The sequence below is a fragment of the Centruroides sculpturatus genome, unplaced genomic scaffold (genome assembly GCF_000671375.1).
Source record: "Centruroides sculpturatus isolate CEXI.00-Female unplaced genomic scaffold, Cexi_2.0 scaffold54, whole genome shotgun sequence".
NCBI lineage: Eukaryota > Metazoa > Arthropoda > Arachnida > Scorpiones > Buthidae > Centruroides > Centruroides sculpturatus.
This window is the reverse complement of record NW_019384340.1, coordinates 530,807-547,114: the sequence shown is the minus strand read 5'-3', so window position 1 is coordinate 547,114 and position 16,308 is coordinate 530,807. Positions and strand designations below refer to the sequence as shown.

Genomic DNA, 16,308 nt, shown 5'->3' with positions numbered 1-16,308 from the left:
TTTGCCTCTGTTTTTCTTTTCAAAAGATGACAGTATAATAGCAAAGGTAGAGAGTGGGCAGAAGATGTCTGATGTCACTGGGCAGTATGGTGTGAACAGGTCTACAGTAGGCTGCAGTTCAATCTTATTTAAGAAAAATACTGTATAATCAAGAAGACTCAAGAGCTAAACGAGTAACAAAAATCACATCTGAGAAACAAAGAACATTGAAGAGTTCATAATGGAACCTGAAACGAATCTGATGACAGAAGAATGCCAAGAACTCTCAAATGAAGAACACCAGGAAACTTGCGCAAGATATGTTTTCTTCTGAAAAAGAGGATTAATGCTGATATCTGTTATTAAAGATCCTTTGAAGAAGTGGGAAAATGTCAGAACAATGGTCATAGAATGGCATCCAAACCAGGTTGAGGCTTGGGGATTTCTACAATTGCAATGCTATTAATTACTTACGAAAAATCCTGAAGAAAAGAGAAAAGCAATCGACATTAGACAGATTCTTTAACCCTTTCAAACGGAAAAAACATGACTAATAAAAACGCACAACTGTGTATGTATGTATTTTTATTATTACATATAAATAAACATAGTAAGAAAGTATATACTTTTTATTTTTGGGGGTCTCCAGAACGAGTTAATTAAATTCCCATTAAAACCTATGGTAAATCGATAATTGGTTAATGAACAATTTGGATAGCGAGCAAAGTCTTGGAACGGATTATGTTCGTTAACCGACCACCCACTGTATATCAAATATTTTTATACATTTTTTTTACGCGTCAACTATATGAAACTGTCCTAAAACATACCAGCATGCTCTCATGAGTTGAATTAGGTTCTGAATTTTCTTGCAATCAGCATTGATAGGAGTGGCCAAATATCTGTAGCATGCAGGTGACCAACAGTCCAAAACTGATGCTATATAGAAAGAATACTGTTTGATATTTTCAGGATTTCAGCAATCTCTCAAGTACTGTAACATGGGTTATTATCAAGTAATGTCTTTATATGCTTGTTATCAATAGCAGATGGTTCTATCAGAGCATTCCATTTGTTCCAGAGAAAAATTACTGGATTTGAAATGAGAAAACCACTTATATACTGTGCTTGCACCAATAGCGTCATCATAAACAGCTCATTTTTTGTCTTGGACCACTGACAATCGAGAGTTAAATAATTCACTTGCAAGGATTTGGCACAAACTCCTTATGGATGCTTTGGTCAACAAATGCTGTGGTCCCTTTTCATCTATCTTGAGGCTGCTTAAATATGCAAAGGAATATAAACCAGGAAAGAACATGAGGCCAGTGGTCAACAAGAATTGTTTACAAACCATTCTCATTGAATGCATCCTTAACACATTTATAACTCAACACCTTCCTACACATGAATATAGCATTTCACAGCCCTTGATCATCATCAAAAGACTAACGAATCTCATTTTGTCTGAAAGGCGTATGTCACAGTGCTCAACTCCAAGCCTTGTACTTTTCTATCAAATTACAGCCATGCTTCTATCACTTAAGGGATTTTCTTCTAGAGAAGTTCAACCTTTCTCCAAAGATACATTTGCAAATTTTAGAACTAGCATTTCTGATCACATATTCATCATTTTTCACCTTCAATGGCATTACATACATTCAGAACTGGGACATTCCCTTGAGAAGTTTCCCCTTCTAGGACACACTGTGAAATTGTGCTTAGGTCATTGGAGTCTAACATCATACCCAAGTACACTTCTAACATCTGTGTGCACACAAGATACATAGACAATGTGCTAATTGCATGGGGAAGACATCCTGACATTCAGAAATTTATAAACAATGTTAACTGTGATGCAATTTTTAAGGACTTTTTGGAGTGTTGCTAATTTTTATTTATTTACTTTATTATTAATTCACTTTGACTTTATAATAAATTTGAGATTAGAATGATAAATCTAAAGCAAGCAATGCCACAAAAATTTAGATTTGTTTTAGATTTTTCAGTATGAATAACACAAATCCAAGTTGAAATTAAACGTGAATAAACATACTAGTTATTGTTGTAGTGTATATTTATTGCCCATTACAATATTACATTTAAAATTTGTAATAATGTGCTATTATTGAGCAGAAGTGATTGTTTGGTCTTGTAAATAAGTTTCTTAATATACCAGTTTTGGTCATCATAATTCAAGGGGTCATAAATCAAAGATTGACGGTATAGTTCTGAATTTTAAACTCTTATTGTACCATTTAAAATACATTATTTAATTAATTTATTTCCAAAATTTGAATGTACTTCCTTTTAATTATTTATCATCAGATAAATTGCATTGTTTCATTGCTGATGTGTATTGTACTGGAAATGTTAAAATGTAAAATATTAGTGAGTCCGCCAGGTGGCGATCGTTGCTGATGCATCACGGGAACGGTACCTGAGTGCTCACTTTGGTTGTAACTTCGAGACAATAAACATAACAGATGTGTCAAAAAAATAAACAAACAATGATGTAAATTTGCACAAATTATATGACAATATATTTCTAATCAACAGAAAATTATCTCCATGGATTATGTGCCACTAAAGATATTATTCTAACTTTTATATCAAGAATATTATATTGTGGCTACATGCCATATTTAATCATATATTTCGTATATAATTGTGTCATTTTTTCTTGTATTTTTCCCGCTTCACCTCTGTCTGTCCTATTTGTTTACCCTTCCTGGAATGTTCTCGTTTTTCTTTTCCTTGACTTGGGTATGCGGTTGGGCTAACCCGAGAAGCAACGAAAGAAATGTAGCTCGGAGGGGAGGGAGCGATCGGGAGACTCGGAGGGGAGAACGGGAGACGGAGAGAAGGAAGGGGACGGGTAGGAAGGAACGGGAGTGGGGAGAGCAAAAAAGAGAAGTCTCCCCGGCAAGTTTAGCGGGTGAGGGTGAAAAAGAGAGAACTTTGGAACGTGGAGAGCGACAAGACGTCTCCCCGGAAGGTTTTGCATCGTATTGTGAAAAAGAGACCTGTGGAACGTACAAGAAAAAGGAACTCAACCGAAGGGGGCCAGAAGGATCATCCCTTTGGATTAACATCTCTACGTGAAACAAGAAACGGAGCTTACCAGTCCCCGATCATTGAGAAACCGCATCCATCAAGTTTTGGGTACCCTCTTTCCTTATTCTTTACTTTCATCTTCTAAATCTTCGAGTAAGCCGGCTATATATATATATTAAGTTTAAGTAGTAATAGAATTATAGTATTAATTAAGATAGTTTTAAGTGAGCGGATAAGGAACGACGCGCGTGCAATCTTTGTCGGGTTGAAAATTTATGTGGAGTATCCGTGGGATTAGCATAGTGGTATCCTGAGAACCTGTATCCTAAAAAGCGAGTAAATAAAACTTTATTGTGTCTCATTCATCTAATTTGGATTGTGCGTTTTTATCTTGCTCGCAGTTTTAACAATATGTAAAGTAAGATATTATATGACTAACTTTTTTATCAAGGAAAAATTGCCCTTGCAAATCATGTACAACTATAAGCAAGGAATTATGATTTATATAAATAGAATTGTACCTTTATAGAAAATGGAGTTAATCTGTAATGTTTTGGCAAAGATGACAACCAATCTCTAATTATTTCTTTTCTCACATTCCATCCTTTCTTTTCTTCTTCTCTTCTTGAATTTAAACTTCCTTCTCTAAACATATTATTCAATTTCCACATTTCAATATTACTCTGAAAATAATATAATTTTAAATTCAACACACTTAACTTTTTTTACAAAGTTTTAATTATTACATTACAATTACATTAATTATGAATACTATTATCAAAATTCAGTTTCAAACTGAATTGAGTTTTATTCTCTGTACTATTAATTTTAATGATCTAACACAGAACAGAGTGACTTGTTCAAACAATGCAGAAATATACAGGAAATATATGGGCTAATACTAACATTTTTAAACTTAAGTTGATGCCAGGCAATCAACCTCTGAAAATTTCCCAACTTTTCAATCTTTAATTTTATAACTTAATCTTACTATAGCAACTGTACCACATTTTTGCTATTATATATGCCAAATTGGATGTTAGCTTAATCATTACATCTATCTTCAATTATTCTTTATCATCTTTAATTACCTTAAATTTCAATTTTATTATCTTTAATTATTTATCATCTTAGTTTTACATCTACAGATTAGTTTCTGTTTCATATGATCCAATAGATATTAAATATAACTCAAAACAATAAAATAGATTTACTGTAATTAATATCATTAAAAATATTCTTACCCTATTGAAATTTTTTGCTAGTAATTCTTCATCAGCTTTTGAAACAATGAAATTGGATGAAGGTATTGAACATAAATTAAACTTTGAGATGTATTCATTTGAGCATTGTTCTTTTATGAAATTTAAATGCTTTATTGGAAATTCATTCCTTTCATTATTATATTTTAAGTTTTCTTCAATAGTATCTACTTGATATCTTTTAAATTGTTTTGTACAACTTATTAACTGATCCAAAAATATTTCATCAATATCTCTTAGAAAGAATAATATATTAGATGATTTATCTTCTAAATTTGAAAAAGGGTAATTAACTAAGGCTAAATTTGAATATCATAATTTAAAATATTTTAAAAATTAATGAATTGAATAAATTTTTATACCAATTTTGTTTCTTAATACTTCTAACAATAAATGAATATTTTCAGATCTTTTGTAACCCAAACAAATAACATAAACTTCTGAATTTCCAGACTTACTGGTGGCTGGTTTAAAAACATGAACCTGTAAATGAATAATATTCCTTTTAAATATAAAATATTTTAAAATGTAAAATATAGTACTTTATATATTATGTCTATCATGTAAAGTATAAAATCATTAAAAATAAATAAACTGCTTATTTAAACCAAAAAAGTATTTAATAAGTAACATTTTTGATAACTGTTTTGTCTAAAGCTTATAATATGCTAAATAGTTTAGAATAAAATTTAAAATAATAATTATAAAACTGTTGACATTAAAATATCCATTTTAAATTTTAAAATGTTATTATATAAACAAAAATGATAAATCTATTTATTAAATTAAATTCACATGTCTGTCCATTTGTTTGAGTATCAAATGAGAACAGCTGAACTGATTTCTATGAAACTTTGTATATATATTCAGGATAGTCCTGAGAAGGATATACGCTACTTTCAAATTCATGTCAGTCAGTCTGAGAATCATGTGAGAACAGCTGAACCTTGTCTTAGGCTATAGAATGTAATTAGAGTAAATTTCAATATAAAGTTGTTTTGGTCAGATCTATTTAAGTAGGCATGTGTTCTTTTTAGGTATTTAAATTTTTATATGTATGTATTTTTACATGGAGTATAATACCTTTACTTAATATCTCATTTTTCCAAGCAAAGCTAGGTACCTGAGCTAGTAAATCATAAAAATAAAATAAATAAATACAAAATAAAACAAAATGATAAAACAACTAATAAAATAAAAATTACAAGAAATGTTAAAATAATTAAATACAGTAAGTCCTCAATTATCATCATCAATAGGTTTTTGGAAGCTGAAACATTACACAAAAACAATGAAACCAATTTTACCATAGGCTAAATAATATAAGCATGATATAATTTAGTTAGTATTATTCTAATTGGATCATTTTGCAACTTCCAGCATCTATTTTCCACCTCATAGAATCAATTTTACTGTTTATAAAGAAAATTCAACAATATAATTATAAATGATTATAAATGTACTTGCACCTTTCTTCAATAGTATTATAACAAAATGACATTAAGTGAGGACTTGCTGTACTGTGAAAATTTAGTTATCATTCTGTTTAGAAGGACAAGAAACTTTAATGATCTCAAAATCCAAATCCTTTTTCTGACATTAGTTATTATTCACATTTGTAAAAGATGCAAGTTCACAAAGTTAAAATTTCTTGTGCAGCAGTTATACAAGAAATTTAAACACAGTTTTTTCCTAATATAGTTCAATACTAACATGGTAGATGGAGATACATGCACACCTTATCAAGTTGTCTTTGTTTCAGTGTGTTCAGTGCAGCTATTTTGTATTTGTGAACATTTTTGTGATCTTATGTTGGACCAGGGTGGTTAGTAAGGCATTCCAGAGATCAAAAATTGGTTGGGGTCCAATTCTATGTTGATTGAAAATGGTTCATTAAAAATTATTACTTCCAATAGGTTAGGTATATGACTTCAACATGTTGTAACTTTATACACTAAGTTGACTTTTTCTATAAAAGTGATGTGTGGATTCATACCAGCTCACCAGATTTATTTATATATTTATTACTAACTGCATTAGCAAAAAAAGAAGAGGGAGTTGATAAAAGATCAAGGAATACTTGAAGTGGTTGACAGTCAAAAACGTTCGGTGACCCATGTTGGGCAACTTATGTAATCTGTGAAAACGGAGGATGTGAAAGGATAATATGTGTATTAAATTTTATTACAAGCTGGGTAAAAGTGCTGTAAAGGCTCATAGAATTTTTCAAATAACATTTGATGAAAATACATCAGACCTCATAACTATATGCAAGTGGTTTAATCGGTTCAAAGTGGCTGCATATCCATTGCAAATGATGTCATTCTAGCTGTCCCCCTGCACATACAATGCCTGAAAACATTAATAAACTTCTCAATGGGAAACTGCAACATTAATGTGTAATATCCTCTATAAGTCAAACCATACATGTCTGCAAGGTCTCTCTGGTTGCCGAAAAAAATTCCAGTTACAACTGATCAAATATCTTTATTTTTTTCTTTTCAGAAAAACATGACATGCATTTTAGATGGAAGTGTAATTAATGATCCCTCTTCAGTGTTAAGTGTATTTTTTCTCTTGAATTATACTAATGTAGGTGATATTGGATGACAAAATTATAGAATGTTACAATTTTGCAGGTCTCAGTTTCAATTCTTCTTTAAAATCACAGAATTATTAGCAGTATTATACAATCCATAGCAATTAACACATTACTACATCTCAATATGTGAACAATACCTAACGAACTATTATAAAATTATAATGCATCATGACCTATCATAAAAAAAAATAAAAATATTTGATCAGTTGTAACTGAATTTTTTGAGAGACAAGATTGACCTTGCAAGCATGTACAGTTCAGCTTATAGAGGATATTACACCTGAAAACATTAACAAAGTGCATGCAATGATTGTGACAGATTGTAAGAGAACAATTTGTGATGTCTTTGAGATTGCCAGATTGTCCTTTGGTGTATGCCAGCACATTTTATCTATAGAATTGAGCATGTGGAGGATCACTACCAAGTTCATGCACAAATTACTGTCAGAGAAGCAGAAGCAGTATCACATCAACAACTGTCAGGAGTTTAAAAAGTATGCAACAAATGAGTTTCTGTTAATGATCATTACAGGTGAAGAGAGTTTGGTTTATGGATATGATCCTGAAACCAAATAGCAAACATCCCAGTGAAATTGTATCAGTTCTTTGTGCACTCAAAAAAATCCATTAGGTGAAAAACAACATCAAGTAGATGTTGATCTGTTTCTTTGATAGGAATAAGAATAGGAATGTCTGTAAGGAATTTGTTCCACAAGGTCAGTCTGTGATTGCAACATTCTATTGTGATGTCCTGAGGTAACTAAAGGAAGATGTGTCAAGAAAATGCCCAATGAAGTGACAGGAGAAGAACTAGCTTCTCCATCATGATAATGTGCCAGCCCACATTTATTGTGAGGCATTTCTTGGCATCCAACATGTCACTTGTCCCTCATTCATCCTATTCCCAAGATTTGGCTCTCTGAAACTTCTTCCTGTTCCCCAAACTACTTAAACTCAAGCTGAATAGAAGATTTGCAACAGTAAATGAGATCCAGGAAGAATTGCAGACAATGTTAAACTTAATCATGAATGGTGATTTCAGAAAAGCATTCCATTTATGGGAAGTATCTTCTTTCCAATGGGTGAATTCCAATTTTAAAGGTGATAGTGGATAATAGTATGTATGACAAATAACTATTTTTTTTGCAGACATTCTTTGCAAACTTGTGGGTAGCATCTCATATATTAAATAATCGTTTTAAATAAATGTAAATCAACTTTTGGCAACTATTTAAAAATTTACAGTTTACATAATATGTGTTTTAATATTTTTTTCAAAAAATTATTAAATCAAAGTATAACTATAATTCATCCAGGCAGATTACTTTCTTTTTATGAGGCATTAATTAACTTCATTTGAATTTTTGATATAGCAGAAAACAGATTCAATATACCACTGAACATTAGGAAATGAATTAATCTACAGGGTGATCATAATTAAATAGAGAGAGTTCATAGTTCTTTGTAGAATGAACAATTGGCAAATCTTAACAAAATTTAGTATACATATTGTCCTGAGTATATGGTTTTAATTTTCAAAAAAAATTTTACTTCAAAATTCAGCCACTACTATGAAATTTGGCATTACTGTCCCCTTAAAGTCTGAAATTTGGAAACAGCATTAAGAAACAAAATGCAATAGTTTCATATTAATTGCAAATGTAACTACAGACATAAAATGTGGAATTGACAATATCAAAAGATATGTCCTTATTGTTAAATATTGTACGACTTCAGCCACCAGAGGGCGCACAAGCACTATATATATATGATTGGCGGGCTTTCCAAAGCTCTCTTTCTTCTTTCTTTTGCTTTGTATGTGAGTGTTACCAATAAAGTAAGTTGTTAATATTACCAAAAGAGTCGTCTCCTCGTATTGGATTCTAACAGGTTATGGGCCCAGAAGAGCACAAATAGCTTCACCAAATCAGTCGACGAATAAGTTAAAAAAAAAAAAAAAGGGATTTTACGAATCAGTCTTAAGCGTTAAGACAATGGAAAGCAATATGGCGACCACCTTACCGCAATTACGGGATGGAAACTTTTCTAACTGGAGATTTCGAGTAGAAATTATTTTAGAAGAAAAAGGGGTAAAAGACCTCGTTGGTGAACATGTAATAGAGACTGATGGAATAACTGAGACAGAAAAGAAAAGATTCATCGAAAGAGACGCCAAGGCCAGAAGCATAATTATACAGTGTCTAACGGACAGACATTTAGAATATGTTAAAGATTCGAAAACAGCTCGAGAAATGATGAAATCTCTTACGAACGTCTTTGAACGAAAAAGTACATTTTCTAAACTATATATAAGAAGAAAATTATTGTCACTTAAGTGCGGAGATGATGACTTACAGAATCACTTCGTAATATTTGACGGACTCATAAGGGAATTGGAGTCGACCGGCACAATAATGGAAGATAGCGACAAGGTAAGCCACCTTCTTCTAACTATGCCTCAAAAATACGATACGGTAATAACGGCCCTTGAGACAATGACGACTAGTGTAACCTTGGAATTCGTAAAAAGTAGGCTATTAGATGCCGAACTTAAATTTAAAAATTCGGAACATGGAGAGAAGACTGAAAGTCTCCCTTGTTTTATAGGAGTGGGAAATAAAGGTTGTTTTATTTGCGGAGATCGTCGACATTTGAAATATAATTGTCCTAAAAGAGGAGAGAGTACTCACTCAGGCCATAATGCCAGAGGGAAAAGGAAAAGTAGTGAAAATAAAAGTAGAAGGATTTGGAGAAACAACTATCAGAATAATGGAAGTAACCAGAGAAACTATGAAGAAAGAGCAAATATCACATCACATGACATGGAAATATCCTTTGTGGCATATAACACAGAACATGACACAAACATCGGACAACAAAGCATCATACATTTCGTATTGGATTCAGGAGCAACAGAACACCTAGTTCAAGAAAATACTGCTACTTATATGACAGATATAGAAAGTTTAACCAAACCAATAAGCATAAATGTAGCAAATGGAGAAAAACTTCTAGCACAAAAAAGAGGCAAGATAAGACTATCTTATAATAATAAAAATATTGTTCTGACTGCTCTCATTGTACCAAAGATTTCCCATAACTTGTTATCTGTAAGAAAAATCAATGACACTGGAAAAAGGGTTATCTTTGAAAGAAAAAAGGCTGTTATAATGCACAGAGATTTTCACATGGATTGTCCACTTACAGGAAGCCTGTTTATTGCAAAGTTTACCATAAGAAATAATATACAATGCCTCAAAACGGAAGCAAATGACTTGTGGCATAGAAGATTAGGCCACCTAAACTACCGTGATCTGAAAGTAATGAATCTGCCATGCCCCAACCAACCTTGTGGACCATGCATGAAGGGCAAAGCTACTAGATTACCATTCAAAAGGAATGAACACAGATCACACAGAATAGGAGAACTATTGCACACAGACGTATGTGGACCCATAAATCCAAATACTATAAATGATGAAAAATACTTCCAAACAATAACAGATGATTTCTCACATTTTACTGTAGTATATCTCTTAAGAAACAAAGGAGAAGCAGCACTCAACATAATGAACTACGTCAGAGAAATACATGCTCAATTTGAAAAAAGAGTAAGTCGTATTAGATGGGACAATGGAGGTGAATTTTCCTCAAGGATATTGAAAGACTTCTGTAAGAACAAAGGAATAAAAATGGAATATACAACAGCCTACACACCTCAGCAAGGAGGGTTGGCAGAAAGAATGAATAGGACACTATTGGATAAAGCAAGAACTATGTTTGAAGACAGTGATCTACCTAAACACTTGTGGGGAGAGGCAATTCGTACAGCCGCTTATCAGATAAATCGATCCCCCACCACAGCACTCAGTGGAAATATCCCTTCAAGAATATGGTATGGAAAAGTTGACTTGTCAAAACTAAAAGTATTCGGTTGTCAAGCCTGGTTATATAAGCTACCACAATCTACAAAGTTAGAATCACGTGCCAAGGAAGTCAGAATGGTAGGATATAGTGGGTCAGGATACAGACTCTGGGATCCAAAGGAAAACGAGATCCTAATAGGTAGAGATGTAAAATTTAATGAAACTCCTATGCCAGTATACTACAAAACTCAAAGTGATGACGACTTCTATGCAAGAGACAAAGAAGAGGACAACAAAACTAATAGTGATCATGAAAAGATAAATCAAAGTGAACAAGAAATACAAGAAAAAGAAATAAGGAAAAGAACTATAAAATTACCACAAAAATATAATGATTATGAAATGCATATTGCATACTGCTTATATTCTGAAGATCCAGAAACCTATGAAGAGGCAGTTGAATCAGGAAAAGAATGGAAAGATGCCATAGAAAAGGAATTAGAGGCTCATCTAAAATTTGGCACCTGGACTGAAACAACACTTCCAAAGGACAAAGATCCAATAGAAACCAAGTGGGTGTTTCGAACAAAACCAGATGGAACAAAGAAAGCACGTCTTGTTGCAAAAGGATATCAGGAAGAAGAATTTAACAACTCATATGCACCAGTAGTAAGAATATCAACAGTGAGATTACTCCTATCAAAGGCAATGAATGAAAACTGGAAGATAACCCAACTTGCCCTAAGCCCACTGCAGCGCTTTGGATAGCAGGAAAGAGGATACTAAGATACCTCAAACAGACAAAAGACCTAACCTTAAACTATTCAGTTTGTACAGATGAAAAACTGATTGCATTTTCAGATGCAGACTGGGCAAGAGACAAAACTGACAGGAAAAGCATAAGTGGTTATGCAATTTTTCACAACAATAATCTTATATCCTGGTCATCCAAAAAGCAACAATCTGTTGCACTGTCTACAGCAGAGTCAGAATATCTAGCATCTGCAGCAACTGCCGCTGAACTTGTCAACCTTCAAGGAATAATGTCGGAATTAAACTCTGGAAGAAAAATTGTAGCAGTCATGAACATGGATAATCAAAGTGCCATCAGCATGATTGAAAGTTATGAAAATAGCAAAAGGTCAAAACATATCGACATAAGAGCACACTTCATTAAAGACCTAGTAGCCAGAAATCTTTTGAGTCTAAGCTATGTTCCCTCGAGTGATAATATAGCAGATACTTTCACTAAAGCATTGTGTTCAAGAAGATTCATTTGTCTTAGAAAACATCTGGGTATATTCAAGACATCAGATTGTGTAATGCATAACTAATGCAATTTCATAATGTAAACCTTTTGAAATTGAGGGGTGGTGTTAAATATTGTACGACTTCAGCCACCAGAGGGCGCACAAGCACTATATATATATGATTGGCGGGCTTTCCAAAGCTCTCTTTCTTCTTTCTTTTGCTTTGTATGTGAGTGTTACCAATAAAGTAAGTTGTTAATATTACCAAAAGAGTCGTCTCCTCGTATTGGATTCTAACACTTATGTGCCTGAGCATAGTAAGCATCATGACTTTTTACCTATCAAAGAACTGAAAAAAATATTTTGTGACTACTTTTATATCTAAAATTCATTAGAAAGAATAGGTAATGTGCACAATAAAGAAAAAGCAGCACCAAGTTTTGCCCTAGTGGCTAAACTTTAAACTAAAATTTCGTGTTGAAAATTGAAACCATATATGTAGGACAGTATGTATATGAAATTTGGTTGATATTTGCCCAATATTTCTTTCTGCGGAGAGTTGGGAACACTTACACTTTAATTATGATCAACTATGAATAATTATTATGATAAATAAAATAGCTTGGTTACAGAAAACAATCCTAAAAATAAACAAGAATGAAAGGAAAAATTATTATTTCTGTATTTTAAAATTTTGCCATTTAACTCAATTTAAATTATTTTAAGAAAAACTTTTTCAAATTATATATAAAAATAAAACAAAACTTACTTCTGAAAACAAACAATTCAATAAATATAAATTACAGACAGATTCACATTCAAACATTGTGAACATTTTAATAACAAAGTTTCCTCCACGTGCTAATAAATGAAGAGCAATAACAATTTCACAGAAAAGAAGATGAGTAACAATTTTCTCTTGTTCTGAAGGATCACCTTGACAATCAACACTTCCATCTGCAGTGACCTAAAATAATAATGTAATTTAAAATTTGGTAAATTTAAAGTTTTATTGAATACATAGTTAAGATAATAAATTACTAGATTCATTGTGCTATCAACCTTCTTCTGTAAATCATGCAGATAATTAATATCCATGATATTTCCAGTATTACCTTTATTAAAAGTATATCGATTTATATTTGATTAATGATTATTATAAAAACTAAAAAACTTCTATTGTCTGTTTAAGAAATTATAATAAAATCAAAATAAATTGTAAATCAGAACAAAAGAAAAATGTTGAAATAGATAATTCTAGAAAATTTTTATTATTTAAATTATTCTTATTAATAATAAAAATTATATACAACTTATGAAAATAGTGCAATCACAATTTATATTTTTTTTTCAATATGCAATAGTATACAACAAATAACAACAATAATAATAATAATAAACATATCCTATTATATAATTAGAAATTTAAAAATGTGAAACAAATTCTTGTATGAATGAAAAATATAAATGTTTTTACAATGCCCTTTTTTATAGCTTGTGCCCCCTTTTTATAGTCTGCAAGTGCCGATGAAAGAAAAACATATATTTTTGGATTGGCCTGCATTAAGTCCTGACATAAATCTAATGGAAAATTTGTGGGCTTTGTGAGACATGTGGGTTTATAAGATTATATGGTAATTTTTTAATGTTACAGACTTGAAGGCTCAATTCATAATGCTTGGAACATAATTCTTAAAACTATTGAAAATTTAATAAATCTATGAAAAATTGGATATTTAAACTAAGACAAAACGACTTCCAACTACTTAACACTGTGTTGAAACAGTGTTAAGTAGTTGGAAGTCGTTAATCCACGAAACCTTTTCTTACAAGTGTTATGTCCGTAGTAATAACTCCACAAACACTTTCGACCTCCTACCAAGGTCTGCTTCAGGTGGTGGCTGACTGACCTGCATCAACTTCAAAGATGGTGAAACGATCGTGCAGGCATGGAGGTATTTGTTCGAGGAATTCGAACGGGGACAGTCGGGGGGATGAAACCCGACACGCACAATTATTTACATCTCTGGCGACATCGTTACGACGGTCAGGAGGAAACACAGTCAGTCACCACCTGAAGCAGACCTCGGTGGAGGTCGAAAGTGTTTGTGGAGTTTACTACAGACATAACATTTGTAAGAAAAGGTTTTGTGGATTGTTATTATTTAAACTAATTAATTTAAATGGAAAGTTTATTGGTTACTAATTCTCACTTTTTTTATATGCATTTCATTTAATTCACTTCAGTTAATTTTTTGGGTAAATTTTTCTACCAAAAAAATATAGAATCATACAACATTGTAGATTTAATTTATGTAATAAACATAATTTAAAAACTACATTTAATGCTCTGCCTCAATAAAAAAAACAATGTTTTCTTATAATGAAACTGTGCCTTTTCTTTGTTACTTTCACTTACACACAATGAAGTGTCATAATAGGGCAATAGACTATCAATATATCCACTTTAATAATTGCCAAGATGCATTTTGGATGTAAACTCCTCTTCTGTTGGCTTACTATAAAGTACATTCTTTCCTCATTTTATAATCACATTAAAATTAATCTTCACAATATCCTTTATAATAGTTGTGTGTTTGTTAAAATTTACTAAATTCCTTATAAAGGACTCCATTAGTAAACTGAAAAAGCATAAAAGCTCCATACAATATGAATATTGACAAAAATTCTATATATTATAGTTTAAATGTTGAATTACATAAATTACCTTTACCAAAATACCAATTATCAAGGGTATGAAGAATGAAATTATCATCCGTAATTGTTGAAGAAGAGCAGTTTCCTTCATAATGTGGATTAAGTGTGTTAGCCATCCATTGCCACTGAAAATCAAAGAAAAAGTTTTATTTATATATGCAATTCTTATACATCATATACAAATAATAAACTAATTAAAAATTAAAAAATTAAAAGTAATTAAAAAATTAATTAATTTTACCTCAAGGTTTTTATTCCTCATTACTAGAATATGACTAAGAGCTGAAATAAAAGCTCCAGGAGCTTCACACAGATGAAATGTATAAACTTTTTTCTCATCATTTGGTATAATAGTATATGTAGAAGCAATTTCAACAAATTTTAACCATGCTTGGGTTAACAGTTCAGGTCCAATTTCCATTCTTACTTTATATTTCACTTTGCCAGCTTTATTTGTATAATTTGTATGCTTCTTCCACTTAATAATATCTTTATCATCTAACTTACTTTTCACTTGATTAAGTTCATCTTTCATTACCATTAATTCTTCTATTTCCCATCTTTCAGACTTAAATAACTTATTTACATTTGGCAATGAACTTTTGACATTAAAAGTAAATTTTTTACTAAACAAATCTTTTACCTCTTTTATGTCACTCATTTTTTTTGTTTCTTTTTTCTTTTGTGATGAGTTTTGTTTCTCTGAAAGATACAAAAAAAAATATTAAAACAGCTTTAACCATGCTCTTTTTATCCTGGAAGTATACATTTTCACCTCATCCCTACAGTTTTAAGCATGGACTCCACATTACCTGAAAATAGAAACTCAGAAACAGAACTGAAACATATAGAGTTTTGGTTTCAGTTATGTTTTCGTTTTAACTACAAAAATGAACGAGGTTTTACATAATGCAAAAGCAAATCACCTTGTCTAAATTCCCTTTACAATTAACATAAATATATATGATTGTTTGCCATTTTAATTCTTTCGTAGTATACTTTAATCAAGAGTATTGTGCTTATCAGTTAAACAGATAACTTGAACAAATATAATGTAACTGTAGTTTGATAAACATTTGTTTTCATTTTAGTTTTTTTTATTTGAGTAATTATTGTTTTTATATTAAATTTTTCAAAAAACAAATTAAGGGGCTGTCCATTCTTGAAGAGAGGGATGAATTATGTCAAGTCGGAGCGGTTGAGTTTCCGTGGAAGTCCGTTTATTTCATTAAATTTTGAGGGATTCACGGAAACTTGATCAAACTGGGACTAAATTTCAAGAAAATTCAATGAAAAAGTAATTTAAATAATTTTGAATACAGTCAGGGACGGGTCTAGAGGGGCGATTGGGTTCGACGTCCCGTTATAATAAAGCAAAATTATTATATTTTTAATAAACATTTTGTGATTTTAAATGATTTTGTAACAATTATATATCTGTTTAGGTTGTTAAATTGATTTATGAGATTAAATTTATTTATCTATTGATCCTTTCTTTTTTTTTTTCTTTTTTTAGTTGTCAGGTAAGAACATCGCCTATCCCTCCGAAAATTCCTGATCTATCCCTGAGTTAG

At 31.4% G+C, this 16,308-nt stretch overlaps 1 protein-coding gene across 1 annotated transcript in view; it reads right to left on the bottom strand.

The window, feature by feature from the left end:
* LOC111634108 (cap-specific mRNA (nucleoside-2'-O-)-methyltransferase 2-like) overlaps positions 1-16,181 on the bottom strand; it is a 28,554-nt gene extending 12,373 nt beyond the window's left edge. Inside the window, exons 1-7 of the mRNA XM_023378796.1 lie at positions 14,976-16,181; positions 14,745-14,859; positions 13,058-13,131; positions 12,786-12,983; positions 4,650-4,781; positions 4,281-4,604; positions 3,558-3,719 (exon numbers count right to left, since the gene is read on the bottom strand). Of these exons, the coding sequence (XP_023234564.1) occupies positions 3,558-3,719; positions 4,281-4,604; positions 4,650-4,781; positions 12,786-12,983; positions 13,058-13,131; positions 14,745-14,859; positions 14,976-15,395 (1,425 nt within the window). The 5' untranslated portion in view covers positions 15,396-16,181. The remainder of the gene's footprint in view (positions 1-3,557; positions 3,720-4,280; positions 4,605-4,649; positions 4,782-12,785; positions 12,984-13,057; positions 13,132-14,744; positions 14,860-14,975) is intronic.
* Between the last annotated feature and the right edge of the window lie 127 nt (positions 16,182-16,308).